The sequence below is a fragment of the Camelus dromedarius genome, chromosome 34 (assembly GCF_036321535.1).
Source record: "Camelus dromedarius isolate mCamDro1 chromosome 34, mCamDro1.pat, whole genome shotgun sequence".
In the NCBI taxonomy this organism is placed as follows: domain Eukaryota; kingdom Metazoa; phylum Chordata; class Mammalia; order Artiodactyla; family Camelidae; genus Camelus; species Camelus dromedarius.
The window spans coordinates 353468-373623 of record NC_087469.1 but is presented as its reverse complement, the minus strand read 5'-3'; the positions used below and the strand labels follow the sequence as shown (position 1 = coordinate 373623).

General features: G+C 34.3%; 1 protein-coding gene and 1 pseudogene across 1 annotated transcript in view; both read left to right on the top strand.

Annotated features, from left to right (window-relative positions):
* The window catches only part of GUCY1A2 (guanylate cyclase 1 soluble subunit alpha 2), a 257916-nt gene that overhangs the window by 222372 nt on the left and 15388 nt on the right, over positions 1–20156 (top strand). Inside the window, exon 7 of the mRNA XM_064482001.1 lies at positions 423–577. Coding sequence (XP_064338071.1) covers positions 423–577 — 155 coding nt within the window. The remainder of the gene's footprint in view (positions 1–422; positions 578–20156) is intronic.
* Positions 5676–13145, top strand: LOC105099192 (HIG1 domain family member 1A, mitochondrial-like; annotated as a pseudogene).

The window sequence follows — 20156 nt, the reverse complement described above, 5'->3', positions numbered from 1 at the left end:
TATTTAAACAAAATACACAGATGAATATTTAATTTATAATTGTGTTTAATGTTATGAAGAAAAAGAGGATTTTACGTGAGAATAACTGGTGGAGGAATAATATATTTTCCATTTATTAGAGCATATTAGGTACAAATAAAACCTGATTTAGCTTGCAACATAACTGAATTTATATAGAAAGTTAAACATAATTTTTTTCCCTATAATTTATCTATTTATGCATTTATGCCACAGCATCCATGTTCATTGGTACTATAATAGTCCATATATTGGGCTCACAAAAATGACCAGGACCCCCAGTTACTGTCTTTGAAGAGCTAGTAGTTTAATGGTTTCCAAAGTCAGCAGTACCTCTCATGAAAATAATTGCATACCAAGTGAAAACATAAATATATCCTTTTCTTTTTCCTTTTCTTTTTTAGATGAGGATAGGCATTCACTCAGGCTCTGTGCTGGCTGGAGTTGTTGGAGTAAGAATGCCACGATACTGCCTGTTTGGAAATAACGTCACTCTGGCAAGCAAATTTGAATCAGGAAGTCACCCTCGGCGCATCAATGTCAGCCCAACAACTTACCAGTAAGTGTTCTTTGGCTCCCCCCCACCCCACCCCCAGTCTTTGGCATCGCCTTGTGCTAATATCCTGAGGTAGTACAGTAAGTGTCAAAGTGAGGCTCTATCCTTCTTGATTCTGTCATTCCGTTAGATCGTATGAGTAGATCCATCCAGTTTGAAAGACAGCAATTATGACACAAAATGTAATTTGCACCCTCAGAGAGCACACAGAAAACCTGATTTGATTGAGAGGCAAATATAGGTGTGTCATTTCCCACAGCCTCTGCCCCTCTTAGGCATCCCTATTTAAAAAATACAGGAGAGCAAATGTTAAGGATCTGTGTCACAACTAGAAACCCTGACATTTTCAAAATGTTCCTCAATGCTTATAAAAATCAGAGGAATAAGATAGAAAAGATGTTTGTTTTTATTCTTTTGAATAATGAATATAAATTGGGACTCTCTCAAGTTAAATATTTTCTGGGTACAGACTAAAACTTCAAACTATCTTAAAGGTCATATTTGACAACTCTACACATTTTTGATGGCTGAAGTCATCCTTATTTTGTGTCTGGTAGATATCTTCTCACCCACTAGGTATTAAGCTGCATGTGGGCAGAGATCATGTCTGTTCTTGTTCATTGTTATAGGCCCAGAACTTACAAACAATGTTTAGCACATAATAAGCATGCTATAAATGTTTGTTGAATTAATGAATAAATGCATTGGTAAGATAAGCATCTCTAGAGTGAGAAAACAGTATGACTATCTCCTACTTGGTAGACTTTGGCTTAATGCTAGGCTTTGGTGTACAAGCTATTTCATTAGTTCCATGACTTAGATGACTTAGAAATCACATTGCAAACCTTTAGTAGAAATAGAAATATCAACCATTGATGTTTTTTAATATGGCTACCAAAAAAACCCCCTGAAATAGACAATTTAAATACACAGATAATAAATATTGATTTATAAAAACAAAACTGGTGATACTTTTGAAGCTTTTGATACCACATCTATATAGAGGGAAGTTAAAGTCTTTTAGATAAAGGACAAGTATTTCCAGATTCCTGAGGCTCATATGAGAAAGGGGAAGAAATTACAAATATAAAATCAAGAGAAAGTTGCTTAAGAGCTACGTGTCATTCTTAGAGTTCTTATGTAAGGGTTTTGCCTCTTTTAAATTTCTCCCAATTTTTCTGACACAATTCAGGGCATAGTGCAGATGATCTGATCATGATTCCCACACTAAATGGAATTTGGGAAGTGTCTCTAGATCAGTGTAATTTGTGCTCTAGATTACAGGGTAAGGAAAAACTCCTAAAAAGTCAACCACCTCTTCTATATTCTTTTACAATGGTGATGACTTTCCCCATCGTGGTGCTAATATTTATGTTTAAGATTTGTGTAAGTAAGTGCAGATTTTCAGAAACTTCATTTTAAAAAAATGACATGTAAAGAATGGATCAACTGTGTGAGGAATCTGGGCTTGAAGGTCATGGCCATAGCTGGCTTTGTTTACAAGTGACCAACAAAGGATACCCCGCAAGCCACACAGAGTCTGTGCATTTGGGCGCTGTCTGAGCTTTCCTTTTTTCACATTAGTTGAGTTTGTAATGATCCTTGGTGATCAATAAGTTCTGAAAAATTGAATCATGTCAACCACCACAACATTGAAACATTGTGTTCTGTTATGATTTGCCCCACTCCCCCCTCCCCCGCAAAAATAAAAAATCAGAAGGAGTAATAGATGGGTGCACTGAGCTGCTATCTGGGTAGACTGCAAACGGAACTTTCTGTGACTGTTCCCAAATCATGTAATTCCTACTAATATTTTATAAAAATACTATTATGAATATTCTGTTCTCAAAATAACCCCTTTCCTTTGTCTGTTCCTCCTTCCTTCTCTTCTTTCAACAAATACTTGCCAAGTACCTACTATTTTCCAAGCACTCTGATAGACACTAACTAAATTACAACAATAAACAACATAAATATGACCTCTGGCTTCATGGAGGAAACCACAGACCAGATAGTGGGCGTAACCAAGTAAACAATTTGTTACGATAGACTAGTGCTGAGGTCAAGAAAACCTGGTTAGAGTGTTAAAGCAAGCGGAAGAGTGGGCTAAAGTGAGGATGAAGAGAGAAACTGAGGTCAGAACAGCTGAAGCTGGTAAGTCATGTTAAGGTAATGTAAGTCCGCTTAACCCTGAGGGCAGTCAAAGATGTTGAGGAGTTTTGTGCAGAGGAGCGACTTGACCAGATTTGTACTTTAAAAAGATCTCCAAGATTGTAGAAAGAAGAACAGATTAGCAGGTGGGAAGGGCAGCAATTGATTACCCCCAGTGACTGAAGGCAGGTGGTCCTATTCCCATTACCTTGATGGAAATGTGGCTAATTACTCAGACCCCAGAATCCCACCCCTTGGTTGTTTCAGCTTGTCTTCCCATGCTTCAGAAGAGTGACTGGACTCAGTGACCTTTGACATTCATTTTTATTTGAGATATACCTTTAAAAACAATGCACCTTGGTTCCTGATAAGTTTCTAGGAAATTAAATTTAGGGCTATGATCTCAGTGTGACTGGGTTTTCAGATTCTGTATCTGTTTGTGCCTAAGTACTTTCTGTTGATTTTATATACCCCAACGTATAGGCTTCCGCTGTGTATAATTGTTCTATTCCACGCTGCACAGGCGATTTATGAACCCACAAGTGTAGAGCACACTTCCCTTTGCCAGGATGTTCAAAGTGGAATGCCAGGCTGACTTCTCAGGGACATGATCTATAAGGAGATAGACTTGAAATTTCTTAGTGTAAATAGGAATTTGTGAAATAAAACAGAATATTAAGCTCATGGGAGCTTGAAATTTCCAATTTTCTTTCCTGAATTAAATGCTGTAGAATGTCCAATATTGTCTGGTTATTTTGAAATCTTCAGAGTTTTATATTCAACTCATTTTTAGTAAGATTGTATAAATACCACAAACTTTGTGAGAGTGGATTATTTAGATATTATGAGAAACTGAAATAAATTTTTTGAATAATTCATTCCAAATGCATTTTGCCTGAAATATTTAAGTACTTGATTTAAAAAATTTTTGATAAATATTTTGAAAACTAAAATTTAAAAGGAATAATGTAATAGCCATGATCCCACCACTGGTTTAAGACTTTATATTCACTTCAGATATTATTTAATCAAAGTAAGTAAGACATTTCCTTTGGGATTTTTCCTTTCTTTCATTGGGGCAAATGCCCTAATGAATTTGGTGTGTTTCAAAGTCTAGTGTTTTATACATTAACTATCTCCTATGTATCCATAAACAATAGAATTTTATTTGTTTTAATTTGCCTAAGTGATATTTATTGTATGAACTTTTCTTTAACTTTTAAAAAATGTCATGTTTTAAAATCTATTCTGTTGAAACATTTAGCTCTAGCTCACCATTTTAATTATTATACACATTCCAGTACATGATTAGGTCATATTCTAATTTTTATGCATCTGTTCCTCTATTGATGAACTCTTAAGTTTTGTTTTTCTAATTTTTAATTATTTCAAAGTGTGTTTCTATGAACATTACTTACCAGTCATTACATAAGTTAAGCTAATTTACATTTCATGTGATATAAATAATTGAGTTTCCTAAAGGTTACTAGAATTGGAATAATCAGGTGTTGTTTATATCAAAATTCATTTTGTACATAAGGAATACAATTCAAATCCACTTCATAACTTTTATATAATAATCTTCATTTTTTTGGACTTCATGTTAGTCTTCTTGTTGCATGGGATAATGCCAAAGGACCATTTCCTCTTCACCTAGAGCACTTTATTTTGTTTTATTTCTGGACAAAAATAAAATTTTCATTGATTTTTTTATTTTTCATGTTTGATGTTTTTATTTTTCTCTAATAAATGTTATGTTTGCACCCATCTTTGTTCCCACTCATCCAAATTTTAAAATAATGCACATGTTACAAACAACTGTGTTTTAACATCATGCTACTAATCTGTGAAGTTGAAATAACTGCTTATATTAAGGACAGTTTCAGCAAATTTTGAAATGGCATGAATAATCAAGTGATTTGCCTGAGCAGAATTAATTGTATTTCCTTGCTATGTGCAAACTAAAAATGTAGAGTCTGACTACTTTGATATAAAATTATCCTTAACCTTTAAGTATTTTTGCTTTTCTCATTTAAAAATTGATCTATTCTAGACTTTTCAGAATGCCTATTTTTCATTCACTATGAGAGGCCTCTTCTTTGGTTAAAACCAAGTTGCCTTCTGACCAGTTTGTATAAACAGCTCATCACATCAGGCGATGTACAATGGAGCAGGATAGGTGATTAAGTGAACCAGAATCAGAGTTCCTAGGTTGAAATCCAGACTCTAAAATGTATTGTCTATGTGAAATTTAGGAACTTAATTTCTTTGGGCCCATATTTCTCATCTTTAAATTGGTACCTATTTCAGAAAATCATTGTTAGGATTAAAGATGAAGTTTATAAAGCTCTTGATCCTTGAAACATAATAGACATTCATTTACTGTTTCAACATGTTTGTTCCATAAAGGAATAGACTATCTTATTTCTGTACTTGATTCTCACATTTTGTAAGTTTATCCATGTTGAGTGATATGTGATAGTTGGATTACAGGCCTCATCTGACAATTCCAAAGAAATACTCAGTTCGGTAATTTGTCCAAAGTCATTTTGAGCTGACTCAGAACTGAGCTAGTTAGTAATCAGCTTATTTCTACAAGTTTTTATTAGCAAAGTTGTATTATTGATGACTAAGTCTTAATCATGTGATTAAAACTGGCTATTTTGATGGCAAATCCACAAATTTCAGCAGAGATGCTGTTGGGGAGAAGTATTTTCCTCTATCCTTCCAGGTTCTTCTGGATGCTCTAAGAATTAAATTGAAATGGGGCAGATTAACAGGAAAAAATTAAACAAAAGTCTAATAACATGTATACATGAGAAAGATCCAGGAAAACTAAGTATCTCTCCAAAATGGCCAAAACCCTCACCTTAAATACCATCTTTAGCTAAAGACAAAGGACCATGTTGAGGGTAATGGTTTGGGAATTCAAGGCCGGGAGGCAACTGATATGGAGATGGAAAAGCAGGTATTTGGTTAACAAATGTTTACTAGGCCATGCAGAGACAATGGAACATAGAAAGGAATTTTAACAACTAGATTTTGCTGGGTTCCTCCCTGTCTACCACACCTAGTTCGTACTATAGTTATGTATGGTGACAGCTCCTTTCCTGAAACATGCCTCCTATCTATATTCCTTTAAGCAGTTAGGGGGAAGATCAAAGTTTCTTCCTAAGTCTGTTGCGGCCTTGATTGTTTCCAGCTCAAAATAATTCAAATGCCAAAGAAACATTTTGGGGTGTTGAGTTTTTCTCCCTTATAGTACATAATTACATATATGTTGATTAAATTACAACAAAGGTGGCTTAAATGACATGAATGTATTATGTTACATTTCTGTAGAATAGAAGTCTGATATGGGTCTCACTGGTCTAAAATCAAGGTGTCATCAGAACTGCATTCTTCTCTGGAATCTCTAGGAGAAAATCTGTTTTCATGACTTTTTCCAGCTTCAAGAGTCCACCTGCATTCCTTGGTTCGTGGCTCCCTTCCTCCATTATAAAGCAAATAATATTGTTGCTGAAAAACTGGACTCTGTAGCCAAATTGAGACTCAGAGGCAGAGTTTTGGGAGAATTAGAAAAGCACAGCTTTATTGCTTTACCAGGCAGGCTAATGCCTTAGAGATGGTGAATCCATCTAGGGGCTGGGCTCCTGTGGTTTTATAGAAAAAACAGAATAGAGAGGCAGCAACAATCAGGGCATTTTCTGGGGTGCTGTATTCTTAATCTTGGTGAATCCACCTGGTGTCATGGAGAAACTCTGTTGGGTCTCTTCATTCTTCTGAGGCTATCAGCCTGTGACCATCTTCCTGGAATACAGCTTTTGGGTTAAAGGATAAGCTATTCTGGGTAAAGAATGTATAGGGAGTGGAGAATATAATGAAAAGGTTGGGGGTTGTTTAGCACAAATGCAATTGAGCAAGTGAAGCAGAGACGGGGTTTGTCAGAGAAAAGGGAAAAGTTGCAAGAATTTTAAGTCAGACTGAATCAGCAAATAGCTCTAGCATCAGGGAAAGCCATTCTGTTAGTTTCTTACTCTTTTGATAGTGCATCTTTCTGGTGCTGCTCCCACTGTTGCAACTCTTTCTGACTCTTCTTCCTCCCTCTTCTACTTTTAAGGAACTTTGTGGTTACATTGAATCCATTGGATAATCCAGGATAATTTCCCCATTTTAAAGTCAGCGAATTAGCACCCTTAATTCCACCTGTAACCTTAATTCATCTTTGCCATGTAACTTAACATATTCATAGGTTCTAGGGATTAGGGCATGGACCTTTTTATTTACAACAAAGGGAAAATCTAAAGTCTAAAATCTGCCTAGAACTGTACCCCCAATTCTACTTATACTTTCTCATCTTATAGAACTTTAAAAAAATGTGTATCATTATGTTAAAAATCTGGGAAAGAAAAGGATTTTTGCAAGATGAGTTCTTTGAGTTCTAAAGAAGTTCTACCAAAAATAGAGCAATGTATTTCTCACAGTTGTGGAGGCTGGAAGTCAGAAATCATGGTGCCAGCATGGTTGGGTTCTGGTGAGAACTCTCTTGTGGCTTGCAGATGGCTGACTTCTCCTTTTATCCTCATGCAGCAGAAAGAGAGAGAGAAGCAGGCTCTGATGACTCTTATAAGGGCATTAATCCTGTTCAATTCCATGACCTCTATCTAATTCTAACTTATTCTTAACTTCATAACTTCATCTAATTCTAACTTATTCTTAAAGGCCCCACCTCCTAATACCATCACATTGAGGGGTAGGGTTTCAACAAATTAATTTTGGGAGGACACCAACATTAAGTCCATAACAAGGACTGGGTTTTTTTTTTTTTGTTGTTGTTGTTATTTAAGAAGCGGTAGAATGTTTGGCTTGAGGAGGAAATTAAGGAGTAGTCCTGAGAAATACAGAATTTTTATGATGGCTGCAGTATCCTTACTTCTCAGTCTTCCCTTAGATATAGCTAGCCCTATATAATCTCTAAAAAAGCTGGAAACTCAAAAAGTTGTAATACTTAACTTGCAGGCTTCTTTAGACCACTAACATCAAACTTAAAACTCCACAAGCCACATTGTTCACGTTAGAGTTTAGTATAATAGGTTTCTAGCCTAAGAATCAGGAGAACTGAAATCTCACCTTGGTTCAGAGATTAACTTTTTGTGTAGCTTTTGACAAGCCTGGTAATGTTTCTGGGCTTGGTCCCTCATCGCTACAACGCGGGAAATTACCTAGATGAACTCTAAAATATCTTTTAGCTCTAAAATGTTACGATGGTAATAACAAACATATATTGAATTACTTTTCCTCCATAATCAGTTTTTCCACGTTACCTCATTTGATCTTCACAGTGAGCTTGTGTTAAGCGTTGTTATTATCTTCACTTTTCAGATGAGAAGAAACTGAGCCTTTGAAAATTTAAATAAATCACCAAGAACACACAGCTAAATAATTGTGGGAGTCAGAATCCAAATCCATAGCTGCCTTACTCTAGAGCCTGAGTTCTTATCCACGGCTAAACTGTCTCTGTTGGTCAATAACTAATGATAAGGAACAATAATTTCTGACTATGCTCTGTCTGGATGAGAGGATTTCTTCTGCAAGACAGTGGTAAAGACAGCCATATGGAGCAAGCTGTAATCAGAGCAAGGGAGATTCTGTTCCTTTCCTATTATGTACATATTAATATGCCCACATTAATACTTTTGCTTTCTTGGAGTTCTTTTCATACTCAAGGTGATAAAGAAGAGGAGCGTTCTTCCTAAAATATTCATTTGGCATCTCTGTATTTCTAACCATATCAGTATCTCTTACTCTGGATCTGAACATGAATATATATGACAAAGCTGTGGCAAATAGAGTCCTCCCCACCACGTTAAGCAGAAAACCATCTTTTGTGTCTGTGATGCTAAAACATTTTGTGTCTAATGCACACAAAGTCACAGTATGAATAGAGTCATAATGTTTAGAATTTTACTTCATAGACAATTTAGAGGAATGCATCTTTCTAGCATATTGAGAGATGCATGGAATAATTGAAGAAAGATGGCTACTTGGGTACAGTTATCTTTGCATGAAAAAGTGAATAGTTATTAACCTAGCTAAAAACACTAGCTAGAAAATCTTTCAATATTACTATTATTACAAGAGTAAAATACTATATTGTAAATATTTATTCTTCTTCCTATAGTACTTAATGTGGGGAAATATAGCCAAAGAGCTTCAAGAAACTCTGCCTAGTAGTTTCCTTGTAGCCCCATGTTTTTAAAAAAATCAAAACATTTATCTGCGTTAGTGACTTTATTTATGTATTTTTCAGTATTTGGGCTGGCATTTTACTGTCCTATGATTTTTTTAAGTGATTTTTTTGATCATCTTATTCTTTGTAGAAGCAAAAATGATACTCACTATATAATTTCAAGAAAAATAATTAATAAAGACAAATGACTTCATAGTGTTTACAGAAGGAAAAAATTAAGCTGTGCATCAAGAATTATATTTCTATATATTTTTTAGTTACAACAATATTAATGTTATCCTATTAAAAAGGCCAACAAAAGTCACATGCAGCAAAACTGAATAAGATATTCTACTTATTTAGATATTTTTATTTTGCTCTTTCTTCCCTTGTCTCCCTGCTGTATCAAAATAGCATTTTTTCCCAGAAAGTATAATTCTGAGGACTGGAAATCATAAGCCTTCCTAATTTTTAAAAATAAGCCTGGTCTGATTTTTGACAATTTAGAATATCCCACCTCAAGATTCCATATAATTACCATCCCATTTAAGATCATAATAGTGAGGTCTTTGAGGGTCAGAGTGTAATGCTGCAGTTATTTTTATAGTAAACGTTGTATATATTTAACTATTGGCTCACTTCTATAGGTCTAATTGCTTAAATGAACTATCAGAATCAATGCAAAAATATATAAGTACTGTGTAATAATAGTTATTATTTCATAGCTATGAAGTGAAAAAGTGGGACTGGCAATTTTGATTTTGTGTGTGTGTGTGTGGTTTTATTCACTGTTCAGCATAGATTTGGTCTATATGATTAAGCTCTAGTTTGAATGTAGAACTATTGCTGGTCCTATGTTAGGACACATTCCTTACTCTGTATGAAGAGTGTTTCTCTTTTCCCGTGACAGTAATGCTGAAAGTTAATTACCTACTTAGGGTTCAAAAATTAGACACTAATCTGGTTTGTGTCAACAATTCTTATATGGCAGACATCTATTAATTTCACACACACACAAAGGAATTTCTATGAAGTACAAAAAATAGCTATTTTATTGGCCATAAATAATATGTATACAAATAATACCAAGTTTAACTAAATTATTTACATTATTTAGATCACTGTAAAGTGAAAACGAAATTACTAAGATAATTGAGCATAATCTGAGGCAAGAGGGGAAACCAACACATATTGTCCTTTTCCTTTTCCTTTCCTAAAAAAATGTCACCATTACAGGAGACTGGGAGGTCAATGTTTATTTCACAATTAGCACAGGGTAAAAGATACTTTTTGAATTTTTTAGATGTTTACATTTCAGCTAAAGAAGTAGAAATGTAATTTTTAAACATTTTTTTTGGCTAATCAATTTAGGTAAAATCTGGTTTTAAAATCCAAAGTAGAACATAGATAAATATAGTATTATTGAGGTATTGGGGGATGGGATAGCATTTAAGTCAGTCTTAAGGTTAGTGTGTTTATGAGTTTCCTGACATATTTTCTGTGCATACTCACATGTGCACTTTTCTGGAAAGATGTTTTTTCCTAATCATTAGATTTCCAAAATGGCCCATAATTTGGAAATCTTAAAAAATTGCTTCTGGCTGATTAAATAAATTAATGACCAAATAAAAGGTATCAGGAGACTGAAATTCACATTACTGTTCTGCCACTAGTTAGCGTATGATCCTAGTTATTAATCACATGAATAATCTTATCTTCTGTTTCCTTGTAAGTCAAGAAAAAACAAGTAGGTTTATATTATTTCCAAAAGTTTTACACCAACTCCTGGAAAAGAAAAAGGACACTAGTAGAAAAGTAGTGAAATCTAAATAAAGTCTTTAGTTTAGTTCATAACATAGTACTATTAATTTCTTAGTTATGGTAAATATACCAGAGTTATGTAGAATGTTAACATTGGGGAAACTGAGTAAAGAATATAGGGGAACTCACTGTATTGTCTTTGCCACACTTCTGTAAATCTAAAATTATTCCAAAATAAAATGTTTATTGAAAAAAATTATTATAGTTCTAACATCTAGTGAGACTGAGAATTTAATTCTAAATTAAATCTAATTTTGAACTTGGATAATATTGGACTCATATGCCATTAGAGACCCATTGCATGTTTTTGAGCCTGGAAACAACATGATGAAAAGAAAACATTTGGAGGTGATGTTCCACAGGGAGGAAATAAGGAAAACTAGAGGAAATATGACTATTAAAAGGCAACATTGTTGTTCCAGACCACAACCAGGACTAAGGCTGTGTAAATAGAAGGAAAGCATGTAAGGTATGAACATCTTTAAGGAAATAATTACAGGACTGACTAGGCAAAATCAAACAGCTCTTCTGTGTATTGTGTGGTCAATGTGGGCCTTGGAACTGGAAAGCCATTTTTCACTCACTTCAAAAATAATAATGCCTAAATGAACTTTACTTTAAAAAGTCTTTAAGATTTAGCCTGTAATCAAACTTTTTCTAAATCAATTTCTCTTCCTCCTTTTTCTCATTTATGTACATTGTTCTTTAAAAGAATTCACAAAATTTTATACTGTATTATATTGGATTGTTTGTATATTAGATTGTTATATTAAGTAAATAGATCTGTTTCAATTTCCCTCAAAACTAAGCAGTCCACTTTCAAAAAAAACGTAATCATGAATTGTATTGTGAGAATACATTTTAAGATGTAATAAAATAGAATGTTGTAGTAGCAAAAGACAAATATATGATATCAATTATATGTGGAATCTAAAAAAAAATGATACAAATGAACTTATTAACAAAGCAGAAAAAGACTCACAGACATAAAAAACAAGCTGATGGTCAAAGGGAAAAGTAGGGGGTTGGGACAAATTAGGAGTTTGGGATTAACATATACACACTACAATGTATAAAACAGGTAAAGAACAAGGACTCACTATATAGCACAGGGAACTGTATTCAGTATCTTACAATAATCTATAATGGAAAAGAATCTGAAAAAGAATATATACATATATCTGGATTGCTTTGCTGTACACCTGTAACTAACACAATATTATAAATCAAGTGTACTTCAATAAAAAAAGAAAATGGAATGTGTTAAGAGAAGTCATTTTTAAACTAGAAAATTGAAATTGGTCTTAATTAGGACTCAGTGTTTCAGTAATCTGTCTCACTGTTCTTTTTTGTGTAACACTTCATGAAATGTGAGAAGTCTCTTCTCTAAATGCTATGCTAAGAATTATTTTCATGGCTCTGGTTAAAGTGCAAAGACTCTCATGCATTAGTCACCCATTGCTGAATAAAAATTGCTCTATAATCAGCTTTTATGGTGTTGGCCAACACAACAGTGTTTTCTCTGGACATCCTGAGGCTTCCTTAGATTTGCAAGTTTAAAACTCATTGGTTATGTTGCTTTCCACGACCCCTCTCTAATTAGAGTAGTGTATAAATTCTCAACCTCCACTAGATGTTAGAGTAATAAATAATCTTTGGAATAAATTAGATAAAAATCTTTTCCCACAAGGAATTAAGATCCAGAGAATTTAAATGACTTAACCAGTGTTATTAGCTAATTTATTCCTATGTTGCCTGTAGGGGAGGAAACCTAAAATGTAAGAGATCAGATTTACAGAGTTTATGCCAACTTCTCCTGTCTTTCCTAGTTACTACCTTACCATAGTTTCTCTACACAAAAATTAGTATTTCTGAAAAGCATTCCTTTAGCAGAATTTGCAAGGAAGTTTTGCTGTAAAATATTGTTCAAGAAGAGGTAGGTTAAAGAAATGGATTGAAGTGTGAGAAGTTGTGTAGCTCTCAGAAGGGTCTTCACACACTGTGTCAGCCAACACAGGTGTTTCTCTTCCTTCATATGGTGAGGACCAGGGATCTAAGTGTATCTGAAAAGCTAGAGGGACACCATTTGTCCCCATTGGAATGGCAGGTTTTAGAGTAATTGTTGTATATGGATTATATAAATGGAAGAGCAGGGGAAATACTAAACTATCCATTCACCTGACTCACATGTGCAAGGCAGCCCAAGGCTTTGTTGTAGGAACAGTGACACTTCATATGGGCTATTCCATGTATCAGGAATCCTGGGCAAAATGTAAACCTTAGAAGAGATGCTGTCTTGTTTTGTTGGTGGTGCTTGCTTTAGTCAGACATCTCATACTGAGGTTATATATTTATGTAGAAAATAGATTGAGTGATTTAGAAAATAACATGGTAATTTGGAACTGGCTTCCTTTCTTGCAGGCTTGATTTGCCTGGTCCCTAAATTACTGGTGACTAGTTCACTAACTAGGTCGTTCAGGGAGTCAAATTAGCACATAAGAAACATGTCACTTTTGTTTTTTATTTTTATTTTTTTTACTGAGTTATAGTCAGTACAATGTTGTGTCAATTTCTGGTGTAGAGCACAATTTTTCAGTCATACATGAATACACATATATTCATTTTCACATTCTTTTCCACCATGAGCTACCACAAGATCTTATATATATTTCCCTGTGCTATACAGTATAAACTTGTTTATCTATTCTAAATACACCTGTCAGTATCTACAAATTTTGAACTCCCAGTCTGTCCCTTCACACCATCCTCCCCCTGGCAGAATTATAATAGAATAAAAATGAAATTGTAAAGGAAGATATCTAAATCATTAAAAGTGGGAGAGGGGAGCAAGAAAATATAAGTTTTTTTTTCTTTTTTAAATTTTTTGTTCTCAGTAGGATGAGTTTGAGCTTATATTACTATCTGTTTAATACAAACAGTTGTAGTAATGGGTTAATATATGTACAAAAAAAGGTAACCACAAGTCAAAAACTTACAATAGGGTCACAAAAACTAAAAAAAAAAAAAAAAATCCAAGATAATATAAAGGAAAATTATCAAACCACAAAAGGAAAAAGAAAGGAACAAAGAGGAAATACCAAATCAACTGCAAAACTAAGTTCAAAATGGCAATAAACACGCATCTATCATTAATTACTGCAAACATGTCACTTTTAAGTGCACATGGTAATGGTAAAATGTCCACCTTCTTAAGCATTCCTCATGAAATTATTCTAAAGAAGACTACAAGTCAATGTTGAAATACCCCAGTTGCTACAGAATATCACATACTTTCGATGTTATGTAGGAATTCTGTTTGCCTTGTGGCATTCAGTTTTTAGGGCTGGTTGGCTCTTGACAAACCCTTCCAGAACAACAAATGGAATATAATATTATAAGCATCACTGCAACTGACAGTGTATATGTGTTTAAACCAAACCTGAAAAGCTGATAACAGAGCTACATAGAAGTAGCATTTATTTCAGAATTATACTTGTAAATATGAGAATAACTTAATTATGGGCTCCGATTTTGCTCTTTTGTTATTGCAGAATTCTATTTTGCTGCTACTGTTTTAGAATAATTTTTAAACATTATCTTGAAAAAGAAATATGTATGTTAAGTGCTAATGCAAAGGTAAACGAGAAACACTTTTTAAATGTATGTAGTATGTTTGTTTTCTAAGAATCATACATGTTAAACTAAATAAATTACTTATAATGGAAGTCATTAATGATTTATGAGCAAACTGGTTTGGTGAGACATTATATACAAACTTTGGTATACTGCAGAATGCTTTGTCACATTTGTGAAATTCTCTGGTCTAACCTGAAATTGTATTCCATGGTGATAACATAGTAGTTGTAATTGAAATAAGTGAACATTTTTTTTTTAAAAAAGGGAAGAAGAAGGAGGAAGAGGAGGAGGTTAAACTGTTGAAGAAAAGAAAAATGTTTGCTTTTTGTTTTCTAGCTCCTAAATATTTTCTTCAGGCTAATTTGCTTTATTTGGGACTGAAATCATTATAACTCTGTATGTTTTCCTTACAATGTATCTAGGCTAATTCTACTGATTGGTTCAGGAATATATAAAATAGAGAGCATAGAATTCTTTAAAATTGTTTCTGCTTCTAATTTTTAAATAATGAAATCAATGAAAAATTGTTCTTTAAAAAATGTGCGTAGTTTTTCTTTCCACTCCTTCCCTTGTCTTTTACACAGAAAGACTAATGTGATGTTGGATTTGTCTAAGAAATCATGTTGGTCAAGGGGTAAAAAAAAAAATAATAAAGTGAGGAAATTATTTAATTTACAAGAACAGATTACAGTTATCTTTTCTAATCACTCATTTGCCATCTCTTTTTAAGGTTTTGCCTGCCTACATGTAAAAGTTTTGAGTGAGTGCTTTGAATTTCAACTCTCTTTGGTATTTAGTCAGTTGAATGGGATTTTTAGACTGCTCAAAGTGAAAGCTGTTGATGTTCACAGGAACCAATAGAGCAGAATCATCTTTTGCTATTTAGCATCCTGAAATTAAGAATTTAAGAAGCATTTGTTTTGCCATCTACAAAGGAAACACGTGCCAAAATGTGCTCTCTCGAAAGCACCAGGCACAAAACCATAGAATCCATAGTGAGCACACTGTGCTATCAGTAGTTAACTCAAGATGGGTACAGAAAGAAATGCGCCCAGGTGTCCCCAAGAGCCTCTGTGGCTGTCTTGTACTTTTCAGGGACATACAGGGATATGCCCCTTTTATGAGAATTATCCATTTACTTGAATTTTAAAACCCACAAACTGACAACTCTATAAAATTGCCCCCCAAATCTGCAACTTAAAATGGTTGTAATCTTAAAATGCATACAAATGTGGTGAGATCCTTTCGTTTCACTTCATAGCGAGCCATAGTCTGACTTTCCTTATTTGGATGGGATTGTTATTTCCAAGGAATGAATCATTGAATTTCAGGGGATTTTTAGACTGTCTGATTCAGTAACTGTACTTTCATTGGACCTAGCTTCAAACTGGTTCAGATTTTGGAGCAGTGGCACATAAAGCAGAAATACAGAGCAGAACCCCTTTTCTTTCACTCAGATGGACAGAAGAAGGGGAACAGGAAAAAACTGGAAACTACAAAACACTTAGAAAACCACAAAGAATTTAAATCTTTTTTCATTTTCCTTTCTTGTAACTGTCATCCTTGTCCAGCACTCAAAGACATAGTGTCCCATGCCTTCATAATAGTCCAAATGCATTCCCTAGCAAAAACATATTCAGATAAATAATTGGCAATAACAGAAAGCTCAGATTTAATATAGCAGATTAAATACCTCAGTTTATCATTCTTCCTTTCTGAAATAATAGTAAAATGATAGTAAAGATGCAAAAGAAGTACAGCCTTCTCCTAAGATGTACTTACAAAGGGAAAAAGACTTAACAGTGGAAGAGAGCAAGATGGGAAGTAAACACATGAATGGCATTTTGCTTAATACAGAGGAAGAAGCTGAAGTGTCAGGCCCTACAGAGGAAGGCACAGATAAGAGCCAAGCATATGCACTCTAAATCTAAATGTCAGCCTATCACAGAGAGAGAGGGAGGGGTTGGGGGAGAGAAACTAATCAGAGAATTAATTTACAAAGCCCAACGTATAACAGAGAAACTCCAGAAAAAGTACAGGAAGTAGAACCATCCCAAGTATTTTAAGAAGGAAGATATTTAATACAATGAATGATATACTTACAGGATCATGAAAGGGTTAAAAAGAGCAGATTCTAAACTGGGTATCTTTTTAAAAAATTATCATTGATAATTTTTTTATTTTCTTGATTTGTGCTTTAGTTTAAAAATAAGAATAAATGTTAGTTTTAAAGACATGATCATTACATAAAAAACCAATTCATAATAGTACAATTATGAAAGTAAGAATTAGCTGAAACTTTACAATGCTAGCACAGATACTGTTGACTTAAACTGGGTATCTTGAGATGATTTCTGTAAAATATAGAATGGCCGGTCAGACCTCTGAGCTGTAATGGTTTAGGTCTGGAGCCATGGCCACAGTCCTACTAACTTTGAATGTCAGGAAGCTGAGAAGGGGACGCCTAAATATGTAGTCCAGTGATTAGGAGGTTGGCTGAAAAAGTCACCAATACAGGGTCATTTTACTGACACTCAGGAAACTACAAACTGGAACCTTCTTCTGAAAAATTCTAATCTTGATAGCCAGTGTTAATAGTTGCCAAAGGAAAATGGAATCTACTTCACTTCTGACATTCAAATCTTGAGCACTTGCTTGCAAGTGAATCATTGTAGGAAACTAATAGTCACTCAGAAACTCACTTGCAAGGAATTTTGAAAAATGTATTTTCTAGCTGGGTGCTTATTTAAGCCATGTGCTTATCTAAAACTATATTATTTAGAAAGAGTAGATTTGGGGAGACAAAAAACTCTAGAGGTATATGTTTATTTTTCTTGAGATATTGAATCAAAATGGCTCTAAATTTGGGCAGACAATTAAGTAAAAGTTTATACTGAACAGTGAGATTCCCAGTTCATTTCCTCCATTCAGCTTCCAGAATGCTGGAAGCCAGGTGTAATGCCATGGATATAACTGGAACATTATTACTTGGACAAATTAGCCCAAGGGAAGGACTTTAACATGAGAGAGAAAGACCAAAATAAACAAGCAAACAATCACAGCCAAGAAAAAAACCCCAACAACAGCAACTAGTCAGTGAGCATTTGGAGGACATAGAGACAATATAAGGAACAAAAAAAAAAAAAAAAAAACATTAAAAGGATGAATAACAGTGTCATAGATTTAAGATAGTAAGTAAGAAGAAAGCACATTAAAAAAAGAAACAATCATATATCAAGAATGAGCTCTTGACAATTAAAAACGTGATATCTGAAGCTTCAAAATTCTATGTAAGAATTAGAAGTTAATATTGGAGGCAATCTTGCAGAAAATAGAATAGAAAAATGAGCAAGTAAATCAGGGAGAAAAGACAACAAATTGGAGGCTCAATTTACCAAGTGCAATATCTAACTAAGCAAAAATCCAGAAGAAAATACAGAATAAACATAAAAAATTATCAAAGAAATAACAAAAAAATTTTCAGAACTGAAAGATACAACTTTCTATAGCAAAAGGTTCCACTAGTGGTTATTTTAATGAATAAAAAAGATGCATTGAAGCATCATTTTCACTAATTTTTAGAAAACCAGAGACAGAAAGATGATGGAATAGGAAACCAACAGCTGACTTTAATTTCCAAATAAGAATTTAATGATGGGTCAAACCAATCAAGTTGAGAGGAGAGTAAAATAAAGGTGTTTCAGATATTCAGTCTTCAAAAGGTCACTATCCACATATGCTTTCTAAACCTCAGCCATGCAACGTACATGATATATTACGGTCTCTTGCCTTGGTCTTAATGCATTCTTTAGTGAGCAGTAGCATGGTAACAAGGAGACAAATTTGTGATTACTCTGGTGGATAGCATTCTGAGTTGTTGCTCTCTCATAACTTTGTGTATTGTATAGACCTTTTCATTTGTGGACACAAAAGATTTTCCAATCTTGCATGATGATTTTAAACATGCAGGTGTTAGAGGACTGTACATATTGGTTGGTCACTATTTAGGGCTGGAACTTAGATCAATTAATTTCAGCAAGGTTAGTTCTAGAGAGTTACCCATGGCATCAACTCAGCTAAAAGCAAAAAACAAACAAACAAAAAACACTTTATAGAAAGACATTTTCAGCAAGTCAAAATTTCTTCTTTTTTCCATCTCAGTCCTCTCCTGCCCCATAACTATTATGATCAAAACTAGGAATGAATTGGCTCAGCACTTAGCTGCTAGAAGGCATTTAGGAACTAAGTGTTGACTGGTTGACTGCTGAACTCACTGACCAGAAAACTGCATGAGGGTAAAGCCTTGTGAATTGCATGACTGAATGTCTTTACTAATTCTACAATCCTGAAAAGTATAAGAAATTTACATAGCAATCAGCCCTAAAGGACTCCATAATTAACAATCAAATCAAAGTACAGAATTGGAGGAAAGGGCATAGGGGGGTAAAAGGTCAAATTTTGACCTTGACCTTATACATGACCATGCTTATGCCAGCTGTACTTATGTATGACCGTTGAAGTATAAACTGGAGAAGACAATAAATTCTAGAATGGGATGTCTGAACTATCACTGTTACAATTCCATTACTCTTTTAAAACTCTGGGTCCTGTGTTACAAATGGAAATTACATTTAGGTTCTTCGTACCTCAGTATGATTAAGTTTCATGTCCTTTTCCAAGACAGAATATAGCGTAGCACAAAGCTTAGTGAAAACAGAGGGTCATTCAAACAAGAGCCAAGGGAATCAGAGACCAGCTTCATGACAAAGCAGTGAGGGAGCAGCTCCATGGACCTCCATGGATGTGCTTGAGGGCCATCCAATGATCCAAAGCAGCAGTGATTTTTAATCTTGAAAATCAGTTTGTTGGAAAAAACTCTGTTGAGAAGAGGAAGGGTGACAAGTGGGTAAACTAGGATTTGTGTGGCTTCCGAACACTTACTAAACATGTTGAAACTCCCAGGTTATACATTAACTAGTTGAGGGTTACACTTGGAGATTAATTTAGATTTATGTAGATTTTTTAATCAGTCCTGAGTTGCTGAGAAATGGATTATTAGGCAGTGCTTTAGAGCCAGCACAGGGACTTGGACTTAAAGCATTTCCGAGGGGATCAGAAGTTCTGTGGTGATCAGTGTATAAGTTCCTAATCCCTTTGTACACATTTGATCATTAATTCAGCACCGTGACTCATCATCACCAGGCATGCTGTGTGAAATAGTTCCCCTGGCCTCCTGCACAGACCCGTCAGTAACTCATTCAGATTTTCCTATTGGAAATCATCTGAATATCGCATGTTAGTGTTCACATATACAAAAGCTGCTAAATCCTGGATGTTACAGGAGTTTGGATCAATTTATCCTAATGTGCTCTCATTTTTATAATTGAAATCTAAAACTGTATTAAATTTACTGATACCAAAACATTTACTTATAAAAGAATAAAACCCCATAAAAGCTGCTGTCTGTGTGATTTTTTTTTAGTATATATTAGATGTATTTAAAGTGTCAAAAAATGGGTTCGTTTTGAAAAGTTTCCTCCCAGCCAAAGTCCAGTGAATTATTTATGTCCTGGCTTCCAAAGCAGCTACTGCACCCTTCTTTCAGTCAGTTACATGCACATTCATAGATATAACCCCAATTTTATTTTTCACTGCCAGAAAAACCTCAATTATAGCAAAATATAAAGACCTTGGTAAGGTAGACAAACTGTAAAGATAGAGAAATTAGGGGGCTTACTATATAGT